The sequence below is a fragment of the Onychostruthus taczanowskii genome, unplaced genomic scaffold (genome assembly GCF_017590055.1).
Source record: "Onychostruthus taczanowskii isolate IOZ18803 unplaced genomic scaffold, ASM1759005v1 scaffold3, whole genome shotgun sequence".
NCBI lineage: Eukaryota > Metazoa > Chordata > Aves > Passeriformes > Passeridae > Onychostruthus > Onychostruthus taczanowskii.
In genome coordinates, this window is record NW_024500349.1 from 19,881,027 (window position 1) to 19,901,433 (window position 20,407).

A 20,407-nucleotide genomic window follows, 5' to 3' on the forward strand; every position below is an offset into this window, starting at 1 on the left:
CTCAGCTGGCCTCTGAGGTTTCACCTAGAGGTTCCCCAAAACAGGATCTGCCTCTGCTCTGCCTGCCTGGAGTGGTGCCTGGCCCATGCTGAACCCTGGAAGTGGCAGATGTTGCCTGGGAAAGTGCTTGCTGGCACAGATTTCTTGATCTAGACTGACAGTGGACTGTTCTTTCACCTTTTCAGTTTATTAATACTTATTTGCTCCTCATAAATATTTATGGAGTCCTGTTGAGATTCATGGCTGTGCCTTTCCCTGCCTGTGACCCACGAGTGCTCCTTGTTTGTGACAAGCTGCTGCCTTTGGCTTTTCCCAGGGAAGATACTGTCTTTGCTTGGCACACATGAAAGCAATTTCATAAAGTCTGATCTGACCAGGAAGAGAGTCAGGAGACAATTAGATGTTATGAGCTTTCCTGTGATGTCTGGAAATTTGACTCTGTGGATGATGGGGAAATAGGGCAAGTTGCAACAGTGTACAGCTCACAGTGGATAAACTTTCTCATCTTTTTACATCTCCTGAGATGTAAACAGGACAATAAACCCTTCACAGCCCCTAGGAGGTATTGGTGAGGTTGTCCCTTGAAGGGCTGCTCTAAGCATTAATTTACTGTTCTTCATTCTAATTATGCTAAATATAAATGACTCTGGATTGTCTTCATGATAGACTTCAGGAAATCACTGAGTTGAATTCAGATTTATTGGTCACCAGTTTGTGTCTTCAGCACAGCTTGTGAGCACTGTCATTTGGTGTGTAGATGATCTGGGGGAAAGAGGGGACACCCAGGGCTGCCTTTCCTTTCTTTTTGTTGGTTTTGACCTGTATCAGGTACATACAGTGACACAGCAATCTGATCTTTTCCTTTGATGGTAAACAAAACAGTTCCTGTATTAACTAAAAGATGAATGAAATATAACACTTTGTTGACATTCTGTCTGCCAGGCTACTTTGTCTAAAATATCTAATGTGATTTCAATTTTTCCTTGTTGTTGCATGCATCTGGTTTTTTAGAGGCCAGTACATTCCCTCCCCTCACCCTCATCCTGAACTGTATTAGCATTTTTTAAGGAAATGCCTCTTACCTAGCTTATAGCAATCTCTGAAGCTTAACTCCAAAAGCTTTCTTAAGGCCAGATTTTTGTCTGACCTTGAAAGAAATGTATTAATTTGTTGTGGCTTTGCCCAGACTACACAAAGATGAGAAGGATTAGCTTGTTTTCTAGCACAGAGCAATTAACCCTTGAAGAGGAGTGTGGAAGGTGAGTGTTAGGTGGGGACTTCCCTGCTTTACATCAAGCAGCAATCTGCAGTTCCAGGAAGGATCTGCTAGCAGATGTAGTGGCTGTGTCTTGTGGGGTTTGCATAAGCTCTCTTTGGGTCAAAAGCTCTATCTAATCTTTGACTAAATTTTGGTCTTGCTTGTTACAAGTAAATTTGGGTTTTAATAATAAAACATACATAGCTTTTACTCACCATGACCTTGAAACTGTTTTTAAAGCATTTGTCCAGCACTTCTTCATAAACTAATAAAAGTCATGTTTATATGGAAACAGTTATCAGAATAAGCTTTCAGAATCATAAAGACTCTTCCCTTTTATTTCCTTCTGTATGCAGAAGAAATCTTTGCACGACTCGGTTAAATTATTTAACCTTTCTGTTTAATGAAATTACCTAAGTTGTTAATGGACCAGATGTCGTTGTCACCAATGTAGGCTTTTTTCAGAACCTGTCACTCTAGTAAGAACTCAAATAATTTTCTACCACATAACTAAAATAAAAATACTTAAAAAATGCTCTGGAAACTTCTTTAGTGATTTGACAAGCTGGCAGTAAGTGTACCTTGTAACTTCTACGGAGCATGCAAGGGATTCAACATTAGAAGAATGGAAGAGGATTTATATTTCTCTTCCTTGGGCTGACTCTATTCAGTAAATGGATTTATTATTCTGATTCTCTCCAGGTCATTCTTGACTGGGGTGTTGCCTCTCTCCACGGTAATGAGATAAATCAGGCTTCCAGGAATAATGTTCCATGATGGTTTGCTCCCAGAGCCACAGAGCAGACTCTGGGTCTGCTGTCACACAGCTTTACAAAGGGACTGACTGTCTGTTCCTTAGCTGGCTTTGAGGGTTCTCCCTGATGAAGCTGCTGCTGTCTGCATTTCTGAGGAGTGTGAATACCCCTCCTTGCTTACCCTGCCCACAGAACTGTAAGAGAATCATCTAATTTTGCTTCTACCAGCATGTGGGCTGAGGCAGTGGAGCAGCCACATAAAAGCTCCCTTCATTGAGATCAGGCTGGAATCAGTAACATAATATGGGAAGACTGTGGTGTTTTTTTAGAGCTTCTCCTGTTGCTGGTATACAAGCATAGGAGTTTAATTCCTGCAGCTCTCAAAATCAATAGAAAGCACTCATTTGTGGATCTTGGAGGAATGATAGATGCCACTTAAACAGAAATTGCTACAGAGGGTGTAGGTATGGTGTTTGTGCTTGGCTGAGTGAAAGTTACGTATCATTCTTCCTGCCTTCTCTGCCCCATCACCACTTTTTGGATAAGATCTTAATCTGTGATGAAGGAACTTCTGTGCCCTTCCCCATGCAGCTGATCCCACTGGCTCTGCCTGTCACATTTACCTGATGTTCCCTCTTGGCCCATTGTGGTGTGAAGTCTGACAGCAGACAGCTCCAGTTTGGGCACAGTGACACAGAGCAGGACTTGGTCTGATGTTCCCTCTTGGCCCATTGGGGTGTGAAATCTGACAGCAGAAAGCTCCAGTTTGGACACAGTGACACAGAGCATCGTGCAGGACTTGGTTTGGTGCCTTTCCACAGGCATGTGGTGTGGGGAGGAATTTTGCATGTGGACATGGCACTTGCTCCCAGGGGAGAAATCTAGAGTATGTGCATAGTTTTAACTTGAGGATAAGACTCTACCTGTTACTTCTGGGGTTTGCCTTGGCCCTGAAGGGTATTTAACCATCACGTCTTACATTTTACTCAGCTATGGTGATAAGAAGTGCATGACCTACCCAGGAGTGCTCCCTTTCCATCACCTGCACAAGATAAATGAATTTTAATCTGGTTTCATACAAGCTTTCCAAAATTCAACCTGACTTAGAGGACCTGGTTGTGAATGTTTATTGGTTGGGGTTTTTCAGATGTTGAAGCAAGTGTAGCTGCCCAGTTAATAACAGATTTGTCCAATGTTTCTCCAATCTACGTGGTAAGGTAAAGGAGGAAATTCTACTTGATCTGGTCCAAGAGTGCTTGTCCCTTGATGAAAGTCTTCATTGTCCCTAAGTAGCCTCTTTGTTTGACAGCATAGTCCTTTAAGGAGGAAATGCTTCTAACAAATTCATAGACCAAAGAAAAAAATAAATGGAAAATTAATTTGAATGCAACAGTCACAATGCTGAGATGGTTGGTTGTGTTCTTCATCCTGGTTTAATCTCTCCAGACAAGTCAATTTGTAAAAACACTGAATTATGTAAATGCACCAGAAGAGAGATTTAAACTTTTCAAAATAGCTCCTTTGCAGGACTGTAGTTCTCTGTAACTTAAAAATATGTCTGGATTGGTCATTACAACTTCATTTGAAGGGGGAAAAATAAAGGAATTGCGAGTTAAATATGCTTCCCAATGTGAATTGCTTCAAAGTGAAAGTGCATGATGGACTTGGACAATATTTAGCTTGTACTGCTTTTGTATTATCAGGATGGTAATTGTGGGATCTGGAGGTGAATGCAGTATTCCAGGAAAAAGTCCTTTGAAGGTGATGCCAACAGCAAGGAAGGAGAAGGCTGTCCAAAGAGCTCTGTGGCAAAGTTTTGTTTTCAACTGAGTTATATGTTCATAACATGTTCCCAAATAATATTTCATGGTTTTTGTTCAGGTGGCAGCCTCATGCAGAGGAAGCACTGCTTGAAATCCTGTCAGTGTGAGGGAGCAGCAGGGGAGATGTGTTACGCACCTGTCTTATGGAGCAAGACCATCACCTTTACCTGCAGAAGTTTTTTTCTTTTTCTTCTCTTGGAGACTTGCTAAGATTTGGGCAGCCAGAGAACTTGCCATGCTGCTTAAAGAAGCTCAGTCCTGTTTATGTTTGGCTAGAAACTGTTGCCTCATTCAGGAGTCTTGGCTCATAAACACACTTGAACCAAGGGAATAAAGTGTGGGTTGCCCAGGTTTTATGCTGTACAAAGGTTGCAGCAGAGCCCTGATGATTTTCCTGTTACAACAGAGACCTGTGTGTCTTCCTTCTTGGTAAGAACTATTGAAATGAGAGTTTGGCCTCTTAAGAAGGAATTCTCACAGTAAGTTTTTGTTCCACCTTCATGTTCTTAACAGTGAGAGCAAGTCTGTCTGGAGTGATTTTGTCACATTTGCTCATGTTGTAGAGATAGAGATAATGCTGTTTTCCTTTGAAATTATAAAACTTTTCCCCCTTTGCAAGAAGAAGCCATTGAGAAGCCCCTCCATGCTTTGGTACTTAAAAGATGTGAGTGTGTTGGTGTAGAAATTCAACCTTCTCCTTTAGTTTAACAGCTAGTCTTACCAAGTTTGCTAAGACTGGATGTCTTCCTCCTGTAAATTCCTTTGAACTATATTTCAAACTTTGTGCTTTGTTGTGCTAGGAAGGGTGGTTGTTTCTCAGGGACTGCTTGAAAGATTTGGGTTTGATACTGTGGTCTGCGTGTGTATTTTTGGAGGTTTTTGTCCTCTCTGGTTTTGTGCTCCTTAAAAATAGTTGAGAATAAAAATAAGCTGGGAATTTGTCAACTTAGCTAGTGAAAATTATGAATGTTCTACATCACCTTAGAACATCCATCCATCAGGAGTCAGAGATTATAAAAATGTCAGGGATATCAGCTGGGTCTGGTACTGCTTTTATGGGAGCTCTGTGCCAAAGATTGTAAGAAGGAGCTTCTTCCTTTCTATTCTGATCTGATAAAATAGACATTTCCCAGGGTTACATTAGGGGCTTTCCAGGCAAGTGGCTGATGCTGGCTTATCCAGTGAAACAGAGAGACATTTATCATCCTGCCTTTTGATGGCAGCCATACCACAGAAGTTCTGGCAGGTCTTTGAATGCTGTCCATGCTACTGGACAAGGATTTGCATCATCCTCTTGCTTGGTGCTGGCATATCTGAAGGTGTTCCCTAGCTTTGTTTCTTACTTCTGCCACCTTTGAGTGAATTTTGTCACAAGGCAGTTGTGCTGAGTTGTGTTTTTCAGCTCAGTAGGATTCTCTGCTCAGCTCTGACCCTTTAGCACCAGGAACTGTGACAGCTCTTTTCTCACAACCGTTTGTCGAGGACAGGAATCTTTTTGCAAGGCAAATGAAGTCAAATATTTCAGCAGCAGCAGCAGTCAGTCACCCTCCTTGCCTTATGGGGCAGTCCTGGAAGACAAGTCTGAAGCCACTGGTTACTTATGGACCTGGTTACAGTTTCCATAACACAGTGTTAGGTAAAACAAACGTGAGTGTTGTACAAACACTGACTTTTTGGAAATGAGCTCATCCTCAGTTTTCCTTTCAGGTGGGTTCCCTCATTCACAGATGTTTACTGGGGAGAGCATTTCTGCAAGGGCTTGTAAAATCCCTGGTGTCTGGTAAGAAGGAGTGTCCCTTTCAGTGTTTCCCAGCAGTGAGGAAAAAATTGTTCTGCAGTCTGGTGAAATCTTCTACCACTGTTCCTGGTTTCACTGCCCAGTAATCCAGCTATTTTAGGAGCTCACTAACTGTAATGGACAAGGTTTTCCAAACATTCTACCTGGAAAACAGGACTTCTATGTCTGGGTCTCTTGCTTTCTTGGTAATGACTGTTGTATTGGAAGAGGCTTTGTCCTCCTTCAGACTTGCAGTGGAAATGCTTGAATGGTGTGCAGAAACAGTGACCTCCAGAGGCTGTGTCTAACCTAAATTAATCTGTTCTTTATTCAGCATATTCACAGTGTAATGAGTTCCTGTAGTAAGAAAAGCTCGTTCCTCTTGTGCTCAGTGCAGTGGAATAGCAGCTATTGTTGGGGTGATCTGTGATATATCCAGGATTTAGTTGCTGTGTTCTTTTGCTGAAATGTGACTCTTCTACTTAAAGGGCAGATTCTTGGAGAAGGCAGTCACACAAAGGAGGATTGCTCTTCTAATTGTAAATGTCTAGACATCTCAGTGGGGGGGAGATGGCATCTGTGGGATACAGCTTAATCCCTGTGGAAGGCTGGTGAGTCGTGCTCCAGCTGACTGTGAATATGCAAGGTCAGGGTAAATGTCAGAACAACCACTAAATTTGGGTGGATAAATCCCATTTTTAGTGGCTCACTGTGTGTGTTAGGACATGGTTAACAAGAACAAAAGTGCTTTGTTTAAAGAGTGTGTGTACATGGTGTTGAACAACAGCAATCTGTGGGCTCTGGCTGCTGAACAATGGGTTTGTGCAGGTCAGGCCAGTCCAACACTGTGGGGTCAAGAATTAACAACGCTGTTGGAGGTCCAAGGATGGGACATGGTGGAGATCTTCAAAGGCTGCTAGCTATGCATCATCAGAAAGCAAGGTCCTTGTGGGTATTTTCTGCATGAACATCACTGAAACATCTAAAAGTGCTGGACAGAAGCCCAGCTCCACACCCCTGTGTTTGGCTGGCCACCAAGCTGTACTTTGGGCAATTGAAATTGGTCAACCACAGAAACTGCAGGGAAGTGTGAGTGGATGAGTATCTGTTTGCACTAGCAAGCAGTTTTAGCAAATAAGAATTAAAATGGCTTTTTGCATTGTAATTACCTTACTTAAATAAGAGACAGTATTAACAGTAAGAACTGATGGCATTATTATTTTATTTAAAAGGTGACCATGTAACACTTTCTACAATACAACTGAAGGCAACAATAGCAATGTCACTTGAGCTGTGGTCTAGGAGGACAGCCCAGGGGGTTGAGTTTAAGTGTTTCTTTACTAAATTTTGGTGATTTATTACGTCAAATGTTTAATATTCTAGTGCTTAAGCTAAAATCCTTGTCTTTTGTGAAGGATTTAATTCTGAACTGTCTTAGTAGCTGTATCTGTTCAGATTTTCCAAAATTTATCTTTTAAAGCTAGACAAGATGGCGCCTAACTGAAGATTCTTGTGATTCTTGGAGGCAAATAACGTGAAAGTAAATCAAACAGCAGGATCAGGGCAAGAACTTATCCTTTGAAGAATCCTTTCTTTTCCTTCTGGATTGTCTACAAGCTCAGCATCTTGAGTAGTATATCTTTGGAACTCCCTCTCTTGAAGTGTCTTTTCTGAATGTAAAATATTACCTCAGCGTTGCTGTCTCACCCATCTGAGCATGGTGCTAGCTGCTGTTCTTTGCTGCTGCTGTGTCTGGGAAAGGAGTAGCAGGAATTTGGAGATTGCCTGAAGTGCTGTAGTTGGCTTTCTACACATTTTCTGCCAGGGGCATGCTTCTCTTCCAGGTTATCAATTACAGGGTTTGTAAACTTGCTGGAGGAGTTGTGTTGCATGATTGCTATCTGGGAGAAAGCTCTTTCCCCCTGGCCTCAGTGGGTTAGCTGTTCCCTTCTGGCTCTGATCCAGCCTTGAACATCTTTTTCTATTGTGAAGGACTGGGAATATGAGCTGACAGTGACTGTGACCTTGTGTGATGGCTCAGGGTTTCAGGCTGTGTGAGGTCCTTTCCCCTTTTTTTGATGAAGAATGGTTAGAACTTTGTTCTGGTCTGTGTGAACTCACATCTGTCTTGTATCTGCTCCCCAAATAGCTCCCTGCTTTTGCTGCACTAACTCAAAGTGTGATGCTGTTATGTGGGAACACTTCATGTAGCTTGCCTGGGGGGTTTCTTTGTGGTTTCAGTCTTCCTCATGAGTTAGGATGCTCCTGTGGTGGATTTGGTAATGTTTATTTAGGCTGACTCCTTCTTGTTTCAGCAGGGTGGCTGAACACCTCTGGCACCTTTCTGTTTAACCATTTTTTAGATAATTCCAGTGGATTTACTCTTACTTGTTTGTTTCCCTGGGGTTTTGATGTTGTTTTTCCCTCTGTGGCTTCTTCAGTTTCAGTGCAGTTAAGGGATGATGGCTGATGGTTATTCCTGTTCATTGGAGATACGGGATCCCCAAAGTCAGGAGGCAGCTTTGAGATCTGCCATCTGCTGATGTCTGGAGGGTGGATTTGCTTCTCATGGTCAGGGAGGAAGCAGTCAGGCTGCATAGAAGCTGCAAGAAATGCAGATCACTGCCTACATTCTTCCTTGCCACTACTTTATTGGCTGCCGATTCCATTGACTGTGAAGCCCTTTTATTCCTATTAATGTGAAGTAGAGAAGATCCCTTGGCACATAATTTAAAGTAGACCTTTCAGATACTGATGTGAAATCATGATCTGTTCAGATTGCAGTCATCCAGCAAGTGCAATTATTTGGGCCAAGGACAAGTTTCATGGATACAGAAATAAAGATTGGTTGTGTCCTGGTTTTGTGTCAGGTCAAGACCTGGGCAAGAACCATCACTTCTGTATTGTGTTTTCCATAGGAAGATTATTTAGGGGTGTGGGCAGGACAGGAAGGATGTCATACTCCAGCACATCACCAGATCAGGATTTTGGGGTCCACCAGTACCTGAGTCCTTCATTTTCAGAGAACCAGAGTTCACAGGGAAGTGTTTCTTTCCCGAATGACACCATGACCTTGTAACCTCTGATTCTGGAGAGGATTAATTAATTAAAAATTGAAGTGCTTGGTTGATTTCTTTAGCAGCGAAACAGGCCAGGTACTTCTTTCAACTTTTGGTCATATTTAAAAAAAAAAAATTTATATATCAGGTGTCTAAAAGCTGTAGGAGACATGGAACTGCTGTTGTTTCAGTCTCATTTTTTTAACAACTTGCTACAGTAAACATTGATTAGAATGTAGCATAGTCTTCATGTGTTAAATGTAAGGCCCTCTCTAGTTTATGGATATATCAGAAGCTTTAATTTAGAATATCCACAAAATAAAAACAGATCTAGTTTTGCTAAGCTTTTTCTAGCTTTTAAGCCATTTTAAAAGTTAAAGGCTGAAGGTTTTTGTGTGGCATTGTGGTTTCTATTCTGTTTTGAATGCCAGCTACCTGTTATACTGCTTTTGGGTTTTTTCATGGTGAAAGGGGAAACCTTCTTATGTTGGTGTCTGGTGTGCTAAATCAAGGTAAAAATTTGAATTTTTTTTTTCTTTTTTTTCTTTTTTTTTTTCAGGTAAAGAAAGCCTTTTTTGCCTTGGTGGCAAACGGTGTGAGAGCAGCTCCACTGTGGGAGAGTAAAAAACAGAGTTTTGTAGGTAAGTAGTTCTGACATTATTCAGGATTACTTGAATTTCCAAAGTGCCTTATTGTTCCAGAAGGTGACCTGAGCCTGGCCATCACATAACATCCTAGAGAAATACTGGCAAATTGAGAAACTTGAGAAAATCATGATGCTTCTTTTAGGTCCCATCCTTCTGAAATTCAGAATATTCTAATATTCTAATATTTGCACTTCACTGTGTATTTAAAAATAAAGACAATGGTCACAGAAAGGAAAAATTGAAAACAGGAACTACAAAGAGAATGATTTAATATTCCAGTATCCTGATATAAGTGCAGTAGGAGGCTGTCTCTGCCTGTGCTTAGTAAGGTGCAGTGAGGATCTCTAAAACCAGAAGTGAAGCTACACAGATGTCCCATGTTGGGTGGAAAACATTAGATCTGTGTACTGCTTTTTAAAAATCATGTCATTAATTGCCACAACAATAATCTTCCAAAACTAGATCTCTCAGTTAGAAAATGGGGTCACAGTGGCAGTGGCAAATAGAATTATATGTATTTCTTGTGACCTGGAACGTTGCGGATTCCTGGAAATGAATGGTAGATACTAAAAAAAGCATTTGTTAAAATACTTTATATCCAAGTGGGGAGGAGCAGTCTTGCAATACACCATAGGAGTGCTGTGTTTTTTATTTTAATTTGATTTGATTTCATGTTCTGTCTGTAACTAAGCTCTACTGATTTAAAGCTGAACTCCAGATTAATTTTTCCCTTCCCCATTTCTTAGTTTCTTCAGTTTAGATGTAAGAGTAGTAAACAGTGGAGCAATTGCATCTTCTCAAATCTAGAACTTGAAAGCTCAAAAAAGATTAATATTTTCAGGTAACTAAACTAATCATCAATATTATATTACATAGCTTGGTGTTGGTGCTTAAAATATATATATAGACAATGGATGTGCTATTTTTTCTTTTGAAAAGTCACATTTCTATACAGGCATTGAAGATTACCATGGAAATGATTGAATGAAGTTCTGTAATAAGTAATAGTCAAGAAAAATGTATTATACTGTTCCTTCATTTGAGTCTAGGAGTCTGTCTGACTTGGCAAGTACATAATGAGAATGTGTCTTATTCAAATGAAAATGAAAGACTAGAATAATTTTCCAACTTTGAAAGATGTTCTAAACCCCCTCTTTTCCTTCCATGTTTGGGGGTGGATGTGGTCTGAATTCAAGGGTTTTTTTGAGTCAGATTGAAAGTGAGGAGAGGCACATGGGTTATAATATTGAATATTACTTCAGATGTGTTTTTATTCTGAAGCACTGTGTCAATGTGAAAGTGAATAGATATGGTTTTGAAATCCCAATGTTAAATAGTCCAATACCAGTGGTATTTTACATGGATTTAACACTTATCATATTATGTATTGTGAATATAAATTGAGAAAGTAGCTGAGAGTTCTGTATGTTAAGTATGTATCTAAAGACCTTTTTTATGTGTCACTTGTTACAGGAATGTTAACAATTACAGATTTCATTAACATACTGCATAGATACTATAAGTCTCCTATGGTAAGTATGATGTTAAGCTATAATTTGATCATTTGCCATACAGTACAGAGACTGATATACCAAACTGAAAGTTTATGTTGATTGTCATTATTATTTAAGTCTGTGCATGGTAACTTACAGAGGCTTGGATGCTCTAAAAATTACTGTTCTTGGAGTGATGGTATGGAATAAACAAGTTAAACTAGTTAAATATATGCAAATATTTTAGTTACATGGCTGAATTGCACAATCAGTTGGAGATCTGTTGACTTCAATTAACTGTAATTTGAAATTCCCATTGGCAGTCAGTTGATGAAATTCTCTAGCTTGCATGTTCATAGAAACATTTACATCCCTTTCTTGCTCTTGTCAAATCACAATTCCCCCCTACCAATTAAAACATATGTACTATGTTTTACAAGCTAAAAAATCAAGAACAGTTGGATGGAGCAGACATCTGATGTATTTCCCTTCTCAAAGCTCATGTTGCTTTTTAAAAAATTAAATGAAATTAAATTAAATTCTCATCAGATGCCAGTGGTGTTGTGCACTGTCCTTTATCCATGTTAAAGAATTCTTTTTTTCTCCCTGGGGACTGATAAGGAGTGGGGGGAGGAACAAATGAAAAGTACTTGCACACTGGTAACTTCTTTAAAATTGTTTCTGTGTTGTTATGACCCTCTGCATCAGTATTACTGATTTTTCCATGAGACTTTGCCTGATGAATTCTCACTCATTTACGTTGTTTAAGGTCCTGTTCATAGCTTCTACTTAAGCTGGCAGCATTAAAAAGGAGAAGCTGAGGAGGGACAATATCTGATTTAAGTGACTGATGAAGTCTTCTGTAAGAAAAATAAATAAATGAATGTTCCATCAGAGAATGCTCTAGTTTTAGTAGGTGAAATTATGCAGAAAATATAATTCTTAAAGTTTTTTAGTCACTCTTCCTGAAAGCATCAGGATGTAGAGTAGGAAGCACATTGCCACTCATGTGCTAGATAACATCCACTGCTGAGTGATGAGAAACATCCAGGTAGTTTCTCCCTAAAAGAAATGCTCTTGGTTGTTAGTGATTAGCTGACTTTATTCTGCTGGCATTAAAAAATCAGGTGATCAGGGTAAGCATTTTACTGGTGTGGATGTGTGAGGAATCCCCCAAGGGTTTACCCTGGATGGTTCTTTGAAGGTGGTAAAAATGACTGAGGTGATGTCTCTGAGTCCAGAAAACACCTGGGCTGCAAACCTAGGCCAGTCAAAGGCTTTCCTGTCCCCTGAAATAATGAATCCAGAATTGTATTATGCATCAGGGGCAGGATTGCACCCTTTTTCATTGTTACAAGAAATGTTGTGTTGTTCTTATTCTGTTAGATTTTTGTCAGTGAAATAATATTATTCAGATGTTTACAGTGTTAATGATGCATTTAAAATTAAATTACTTCAGTTTGAACTTCCATCTACTCGTAGGTTCAGATTTATGAATTGGAGGAGCACAAGATAGAAACCTGGAGGGGTAAGAATATTTACTACTTGGTTGATAATTTACTAGGTTCTGATGTTTTTTAGTATAGTGGATTTTGAATTCATCATAGACTTCTCTCCACGTATTTTTTAATGAAAGCAGAAATACTAAAAGCTTCTCTTTTGGCTCTATTCCTTATTTTTTCTATCTGAAACAGCTGTGGACTGGTGATCTGGGCTGTGTAGCACTTTGCCCCTCGTTCATGGCTCTCTAAGAAAGGAAAGAAGCCAGTGGAGTGAGGCATGTGTGGAGGGGGAATGAACAGAGCTGTGCCCGAGTGAGCTGCACTCTGCACCCAGAAATTCCTGCCAAATTCTGGGTGTGACCAGAGGTGCTGAATGTGGGGAGGCAGCTCCATGTGAAAAGCAGTGTGTGTCCCTTGGAATGATACATGGAGGTGTCTGTGTGCAGCACACACTCACAGAACCAGGAGTAAAGGATTATTTGTTGTAATTGCAGTGACCTCTGCTGGTATCAAGCTTAGTCCTGCTTTTAAATTTTATGTCTTTTTAATGTCAATATAGAGCACTGTGCATAAATGGTAGAATAACTAACTGTAAATTGCTGTCTGCCACTTAATTTTGTATGAATGAATTCATGAAATGCTTTCATAAAAAAGCTGATGTTTTCGTTTGAAGTGGTAACAGTCTATTAATTTTCTAACCACAGAGCTTTATTTACAAGAGACTTTTAAACCTTTAGTGAACATCTCCCCAGATGCAAGGTAGGATTTCACTGTTCACTCTGCTTAACTTGAAATACACTAACGCTGTCTCAACTCTATTTATATGTAAGAAGGCCTATTTATATGTAAGAAGAAACAATTTGTTTTGTAAACTACAGTACAATAAAGAAGGACTGTCTTTTAATATAATCAAGAAGGGGTGAGAGCTTTTTTTTATTGTGAGTGAAGACTTCTTTGATTATCCTAAGAAGGAAATTTTGAATTGAACTTTTGTGGTTTATCAGCATAACTTTTCTGGTAAATGAGCTAGACATGGGTCAAAATTCAAATGCAAAACAGGCAATAGGTTGACCCTTCAAGCTAGCCTGCAGGTCATCTTTATTTCATGAAAATCAGAAAATTTAGATCCCATCAGCTTGTTCTCAGCAGTCACAGTAATTGGAAACTTAAAGCCCTTTTCAAGGGAAGTAACTTTCCTTAACTGAAGGAAAGACAATATCTCTGTGGCTTGTTCTGCTCTACTGTAAGGCTCTCTTTCTTAAAATATAAATGACTGTCCTTTTCTTCTTGATGGAAGTTGAAAGAAATAGTTTTTAAACTGTCACTATGCCTTATTTACTAAATAACTTGAGAGGGAGATTTAGTTGATCACTTAAATCTTGAGAACTAATGAATTGCTGAACTGGAGGGTGAAGTTGTGGTTCTTGCTTCAGTTTGTGGACCAGGATTGTTTGTGCCCTGGTGAAGGGAGCTCCAGTGATTTCACTGAAGTAATGATGTGCAGTACCTCAGTGGAATTGTCATTTAGTCATGAATAAATCATTCAATTCAGTCATGAGGGATGTATTTTGAATGGTGGCAGGTTGCAGTTAATATTATTAAGACAACAAAATAGCCATAATTGGTTTCAGTCAGAGTGCAGCACGAGCAGCTTTGCCATAAAGAAAATGCAGTAAAACTTTTACAAGAGGTTACAGCAGGTCAGCTGCAGACCTGATCCAGAGATGAGCTGGGGTCTGGGGCAGTCAGACAGCACTTGGGAATTGTTGAACACTCACTGCAGGAGTGGGGTCTGCAGCAGGGGGGGAATCTCTGTGTACATTAAATGGGGCTATTTCATCCCATGATGGACCCAGAGCACACAGCTTGTCCATGGGAAGAAGCCTGCTTCAAAAAGTCGGTGTTTGTCAGAGCTTTACCAAATTTTTGACTTGCTAATTTGTTGCAGTCGCTGGTCAGATGCTTTATCATGGTCTTAATGCACCAAGGGAAAAAATAAAAAGTGTCACTTGCAAGAAGAGCAGACTTGCCCAGGTTGGAATGTTGCTAAATCCTAGTCTGGAGTGCATGGGAATGTTTTAGATCTCCTAAGGATAATTTTTTTGCCAATGCCCAGTGATAATTCAGTGAAATTATTAGGTAATTGTTAGGGGTTAATCACATATATGCATGCAGCCATAAAAATGCCCTTTGTAGAAAATGTTACAGAAATTTGGGATTGGGATTCATTGAGTGCAGGAACTCCATTTTTCACAGTTTGTCTCTTAACAGAAAGGCTCATTCTGAGTGCAGGGATGCTGGAAGCACAGCACTTGCTGGAAAATCAATTTACACTTGTGAAGAAATTTTTTTCTATACTTCTTACCACAAAACGAACTTTCAATGACATTTTCTTAATGGATTTAGATTTCCATGAGGATATAGTTGTTCATGTAGTGCAATGCAAAAAGCTGCACAAGTTAGTTTGAAATCCCTCAACTTCTGTTTTTTATAGCATTAAAGATAATGCAAATAATTACCACATATACTTCATGTGGGTTTATAAATGTGTGCATATATATCACTTGGCTTTACTTGTTGTTAGCTAGAATTCATTAAAAAAATAAAATGTTTTTCTCCTCAGCCTTTTTGATGCTGTATATTCGTTGATCAAAAACAAAATCCACAGATTGCCAGTCATAGATCCAGTCAGTGGAAATGCACTTTATATACTTACCCATAAAAGAATCCTCAAGTTCCTCCAGCTTTTTGTAAGTATTTAAAGCTATGCTGTGCTTAGCTGATTTTTTCCCCACAGTAGACATGTGATATAATTAAGCAATTAAAATCTTGGTGCAGAAATTTCATAATGAATTTCCAAATTCATTGTGTCTTTGTGTGTCTTTTATAAGGTAACAGGGTAATTAAAGCTTGATATAAGGCCTATATTTTACCTTTACTTTGTTTTACTCCTTTAAAGAAACCTAAACAGCAAGGACTTGTCTATTGGTGTAATTTGCTGTTGTTTCTGGAACACCTCCTCAACTTCAGGAGTTTGTTTACGTGAAAGGAAAAATGAATTGTCTCCCAGAGATGAGATTGTCATTACTCTGTAGTAATGTTAGTCTCAGCAATGAACAGGAGGCCAAACAAAGCAACAAGAGTTCAAAGCAACAAATATTCAGATTAATGTTTTCTATCTTCTCCCTCCAGTTTTAGTGGGAGTGACATAGCTTTTGGTGGTGTGTTACTACAGAAAAAAAAATGGAGTAAAAATCCTAGTTACATTGTCCTAATTTAGAGCTTTGAACAGAGTTATTTAATGTGTTAATTTCTGCTTTGAACAGAAAACCCTTGGGTTGTTTGGGTTTTGTATTAGTGTGGTATCAGGAGACTGCAGTGACCTGTAAGCATCACTTGGAGCCTGCAGATGGATGGGTGAGTGTCTGTGTAAACCCATTCCTTCTGACTCCCCTAGATGTCAGAGATGCCAAAGCCTGCCTTTATGAAGAAGAATCTAGATGAACTTGGAATAGGAACTTATCACAACATTGCCTTCATACATCCAGACACTCCTATCATTAAAGCCTTGAATATATTTGTGGAGCGAAGGATATCGGCATTGCCTGTGGTGGATGAGTCAGGTGGGTACAAAAGGGTGGGGAGGGAAATGCTGCTGGGAAGGAGGGGAAAACACAAGAAAAAGTAAAAAAAATTTATTAAAAATCCATAGGGGAAGAAAGGGAGCATAAAGAAATACTTATGCACAATGTAGGTTGGTGGGCTTGGAAGAATTTTATTATTTGATAGGTTGTTTGGGTTTGGTTTTTTTTCAGATTTTCCTTCTTGACCTATCATTTCTTTTTGGTGATGAAAACAAGTAGAAACAAAACTGATACTGTATTTTAAGCACTTTGTTAACTTTGTTTTTATTTTCTTTTTAGGAAAAGTTGTAGATATTTATTCCAAATTTGATGTAATAGTAAGTATATCTCTTAAAATCTATTAAATATTTTCTATGTAGTAAGCATTTGCAAATTAATTTGTTAATACAACAGTTCTATTTTGTTCCTTTGGCTGTAATTAACAAACTGAATGAAGAGATCCAATTCACCCTGCACATAATTTTTTTTTATTACTGCTTTTATTTAAGTTATCCTTAGTAGTACTGTTTGCACACAGGCTTTTATTGCTCTGGATGTTACCCAAAATAAGATCTGGCTGGGCATAATCCAGAGGAGGGGATCAAGGCTGGATCTTTACCAAGAGGTGTTAGAACACTGAACAGGCTTCCCAGAGAAGGTGGCTGATGCCCCAAGGCTGTCAGTGCTCCAGAGGCACTTGGGCAGTGCCCTGAATAAAATGCCTCAGCTTTTGTTCCTCCCTGGAGTGCCAGGCACTTGCAGCAGGTGCTCACTGTAGGTCCCTCACAGCTGAACTGTTCTGTTCTTGTTGGTTTCTGTTTTTGAGCGAGGATTTCCTTTTTCCAGCTGCTGCCACTCCAGTCTGTTCTCAAAGAGAATGCAGATTTCTTTGTGCAGTCTGAGTAGTTTGTACAGCTTGACCTCAGTGATGTAAAAACCACTTGGCCCATTCTTTTGTGTCTCTGACTCCAGAGTCTTGCATCTGTATTCCTTCTGCTTTAGATCTAATCCAGGATTTCCCTCAAGATTCCAGCTGCATACTCGGATTCATGCCATGATTTACCAGCCTCTGAGAGCAAGGGCTTTTCTATTCTCATGGCTTTCAGAAACTTGAAAAATAGATCTATCTTTTTATCCCTGTCCCCTCCCAGCTGTGTGCACCTGCTTTCTAATTGCAGCATCTGCAACTGCTTTATTTTCTGGAGGTTTCACTGCCCAGGTTGCCACCAACCAGCTGCACTAATGAAGAATCCAGATGTTTGAAACACTGCCTAGAAGGCATTCAGTAAAATGGAGAATAGTCCCAAGTGAAAATACTTTAAGCTTATAAATATCTCTGGCTGCAAACATTGTTCTTAATAGTGAAAATTCTGTGATGTCACTGCTCTTGCCTGTCATTTTTAGGCATTTGTCTTCTTATTTAGGACTCTTAGTGTGCAAGATCCTGTTCTGCCATAAAAGCTTGTCAGGGAATAGGCAGTAGCTGCAGAGAGAATGGCCTGATGTGTCAAAGACAATGAAATTTCCCAGTTGGTGGATTCTGTGTCAGTTTATTTTGTAACTGTGCTAGATTTTGGGGCAGGGCATGTTTCCTTCATTTCCCATTCTTCTTCAGAAAGACACCAAAAGGAAGAGGGCTCCTTATGTTTTTCACTTCTTTTCTCATTTTAAGTGATGAAGCAACAAATTTGATTTTTAATGATGTTGGATCATTTATCTGGGAAAAAAATATGTATTGGGAATTGGATAAACACTCCACACGACAAAAATGCAATTTTTAGGATATAATTGTTTGCACACAGCTAGTAACATGGGAAAGAGTTAGGGCATCTATTGATTGCATGATTGACATGTGGAGTTTTCCTCACATGTCCTAGTTTGCTTATTAAGTTTCTAAATAAATCTGAATTCTAAATAAGAGTCTAAAAGATTCTATTCTTAAAAGATAATCACCTCTGAGCTTCCAGATTTCATCAGGCTGCTTCAACCTGATCTCCAGCTTTGAAAAAAGGAAAAAAAATGTAATCTGAAGTGTATGGATCTGATCTTCCAATAAACATAGAATTTCCAAGATTTTTAACTTTAAACCATGTGGCTAATGTCCCTGCTTGGTGGTTGAAGCTATGCCTGTCTATGCAGCTGGCTAAGTTGATAGATTTCTTTCATTTTAGAAGTTCTAAATTAATTTTTAGGTTCTTGATTGGGGAAACCTGGGAATGGAATGATGTGTAGGGATAGCTTTATATTGCACCAGTTATTGTGTGTAGGGTGACTTCAGTTTGCAGAGACTTTTTATGTCCTCTCAATGTCCTTCATTAGGACCTGGTTAAATTAATTAACTAAAATTGGCTTTATCTTCATGATCACCTTGAACCTGTCTTGTCACGTCTGGTGTAATTCAATCAAAAAACTTGACCCGAGTATCTTCTAGCCTAAAATTAATTGAATTTTATTGCTTGGTCCAGTGCTTTCATTTAAAAGCTCTCTCTTTGTTCTTCCTTCAGTGCCTCAGCAGCAAAATCAGTAGGCCAGGGTGTGCCAACACTACTAAAATACCACAATGGTCTCACCTACAGAAAGCTTTTGCAGGTCTGGACAGAGTTCTCTCACTGCAGGCATGATCCTGTTCTTAGAATGAAAGTTAAAAATGTCAGCTTTCAAATCCTTTTAATCTCTTCCTTTTAGTGGTGGGGGTGAGGTTTCATTGTTATTATTCTCATAGTATTTATTAAAATACACCCAGACACACAAATTGTGATGGAATGGCAGCACCAGCTGAGTCCAGGAGAGGGAGTTTGAGCCCACAAATTAGGAAGGTGAAGAATGAATTTGCTCTCCACTTAGCTCTCAGCCACTGACATCTACTCTGTGGGTGCTGTTCAGAACAGTGTCTTCCCCAGCCCTATGAAAAACAAGCAACAAAAAGTTGTGTATTCTGTGTGGTGTGAAATCTGAAGAGCTTCACCTTTACATTTGCTGCTCGTGGCAAAAGCAGGATGAGTGACACCAAGATGAGCTACAAAGTAAGATTTTCACTGGTGGCCTAATGCAGATCCCCAGTTTGATCCATTTACCCAGGGTGTCAGGTGGTGTTCAGCATCTTTGTGCTTGACAGTTCCCAGATCTGAGGCTGAAGAGCATCTGCTTTGTTTAATGTGTTACCTGGAATGGACTCAGCTTGCACCAGAACTCCCTATCTGCTTGATGCCAAAATATTTACTTTATGGAGTGCTTTGTTACTAAGTACTGAGCTGTCTGACGTGTCCTGGGTTTGTTTTTCTTTTTGTTTTTTTTTTTTTCAGAATCTTGCTGCTGAAAAAACATATAATAACTTAGATATCACAGTGACACAAGCCCTACAGCACCGCTCTCAGTATTTTGAAGGTGTTGTAAAGTGTAGTATGCTGGAAACACTGGAGACCATTGTGGATAGAATAGTGAAGGCTGAGGTGAGTCCCTGCATAAGAAGTTACAATTTGTGTTATGAAACTGATAAACAGTACGAATTTATCCTCTTTAAGTTGTTTTGATTACTTGGTGAAAGTATTTTTTGATAATTATGTTTTAATAATTATATTTAATAATATAATATGTATCATATGAAATTTTTTGAATTATCTAATTACTTTTTAATAATTGTAATGATTAATATTTAATTCAGTCTGCTCTATAGACTCAGGTCTATATATATATGTATATATATATATATAGATGCTTATAGGGATGTGCAAAATATTTCACAGTATACCTCTAATGATATTCAGTTATTTGCATTTCTGTTTTATGACATTAACTAAACTGAATACAAAGCTTTCCCAAGTTTCTTCCAAGCCTGTCATAAGTTTTGCAAACAAATAATTTGTTAAACTCCCAGTTTATAGCTTGGCTCAGGAAATTTATTGGGTGCAAGTTGTTTTGATGCATGATGGGATCCTGCTCTGCTCTCACAGAAATGCAGTCAAACAGGGCCATAAAGTAAATTCTTGTGAAGAAGCCTTCACTAACTGCTCTTGCAAATTTTTTATCTCTGTGCTGTCCATTCTTTTGGTGCTATTTGTCTTGTTTATAAGTACTGGGAACTTCTTACATAGAGAGGTGAATGAGTTTGTAGGTCTTCCCTGTAAGGCTTCTCTGCAGAAGAAAATGAATATTCCCAGTTTCAGTCGTCTCTGGGGTGTGATCAGCTCCATTTTGACGCTTTAACGTCATCAATTACGAGATTTATTTATTTTTAGGGCTGTAACCAGGCATACACTTGATAAGAGGAAAACTTCCACTTTGTTAAGAAGCCCTTAGAACCTCATTAGGCAATTTCTACTTGCAGCTTTCAGCATTTGCTTGAGCTTCCTCCTGAATGGAATAATTTTAGCATTCCTGATACACAGATTTCAAACTTGGATTATTTTATTACTATCTTAAGAAGCTTTAGACATTTGTGTTTTAGGAACAACTCCTACCCTCTCGTTCAGT

The 20,407-nt window shown here is 39.1% G+C and overlaps 1 protein-coding gene across 5 annotated transcripts in view; it reads left to right on the forward strand.

The window, feature by feature from the left end:
• PRKAG2 (protein kinase AMP-activated non-catalytic subunit gamma 2) overlaps positions 1 to 20,407 on the forward strand; it is a 209,972-nt gene that overhangs the window by 185,012 nt on the left and 4,553 nt on the right. For all 5 annotated transcript variants that reach the window (XM_041408424.1, XM_041408426.1, XM_041408428.1 and 2 more), the window contains 8 exons: positions 9,232 to 9,313; positions 10,793 to 10,851; positions 12,295 to 12,340; positions 13,019 to 13,073; positions 14,938 to 15,064; positions 15,772 to 15,937; positions 16,238 to 16,275; positions 19,240 to 19,386. In XM_041408424.1, the coding sequence (XP_041264358.1) occupies positions 9,232 to 9,313; positions 10,793 to 10,851; positions 12,295 to 12,340; positions 13,019 to 13,073; positions 14,938 to 15,064; positions 15,772 to 15,937; positions 16,238 to 16,275; positions 19,240 to 19,386 (720 nt within the window). The remainder of the gene's footprint in view (positions 1 to 9,231; positions 9,314 to 10,792; positions 10,852 to 12,294; positions 12,341 to 13,018; positions 13,074 to 14,937; positions 15,065 to 15,771; positions 15,938 to 16,237; positions 16,276 to 19,239; positions 19,387 to 20,407) is intronic.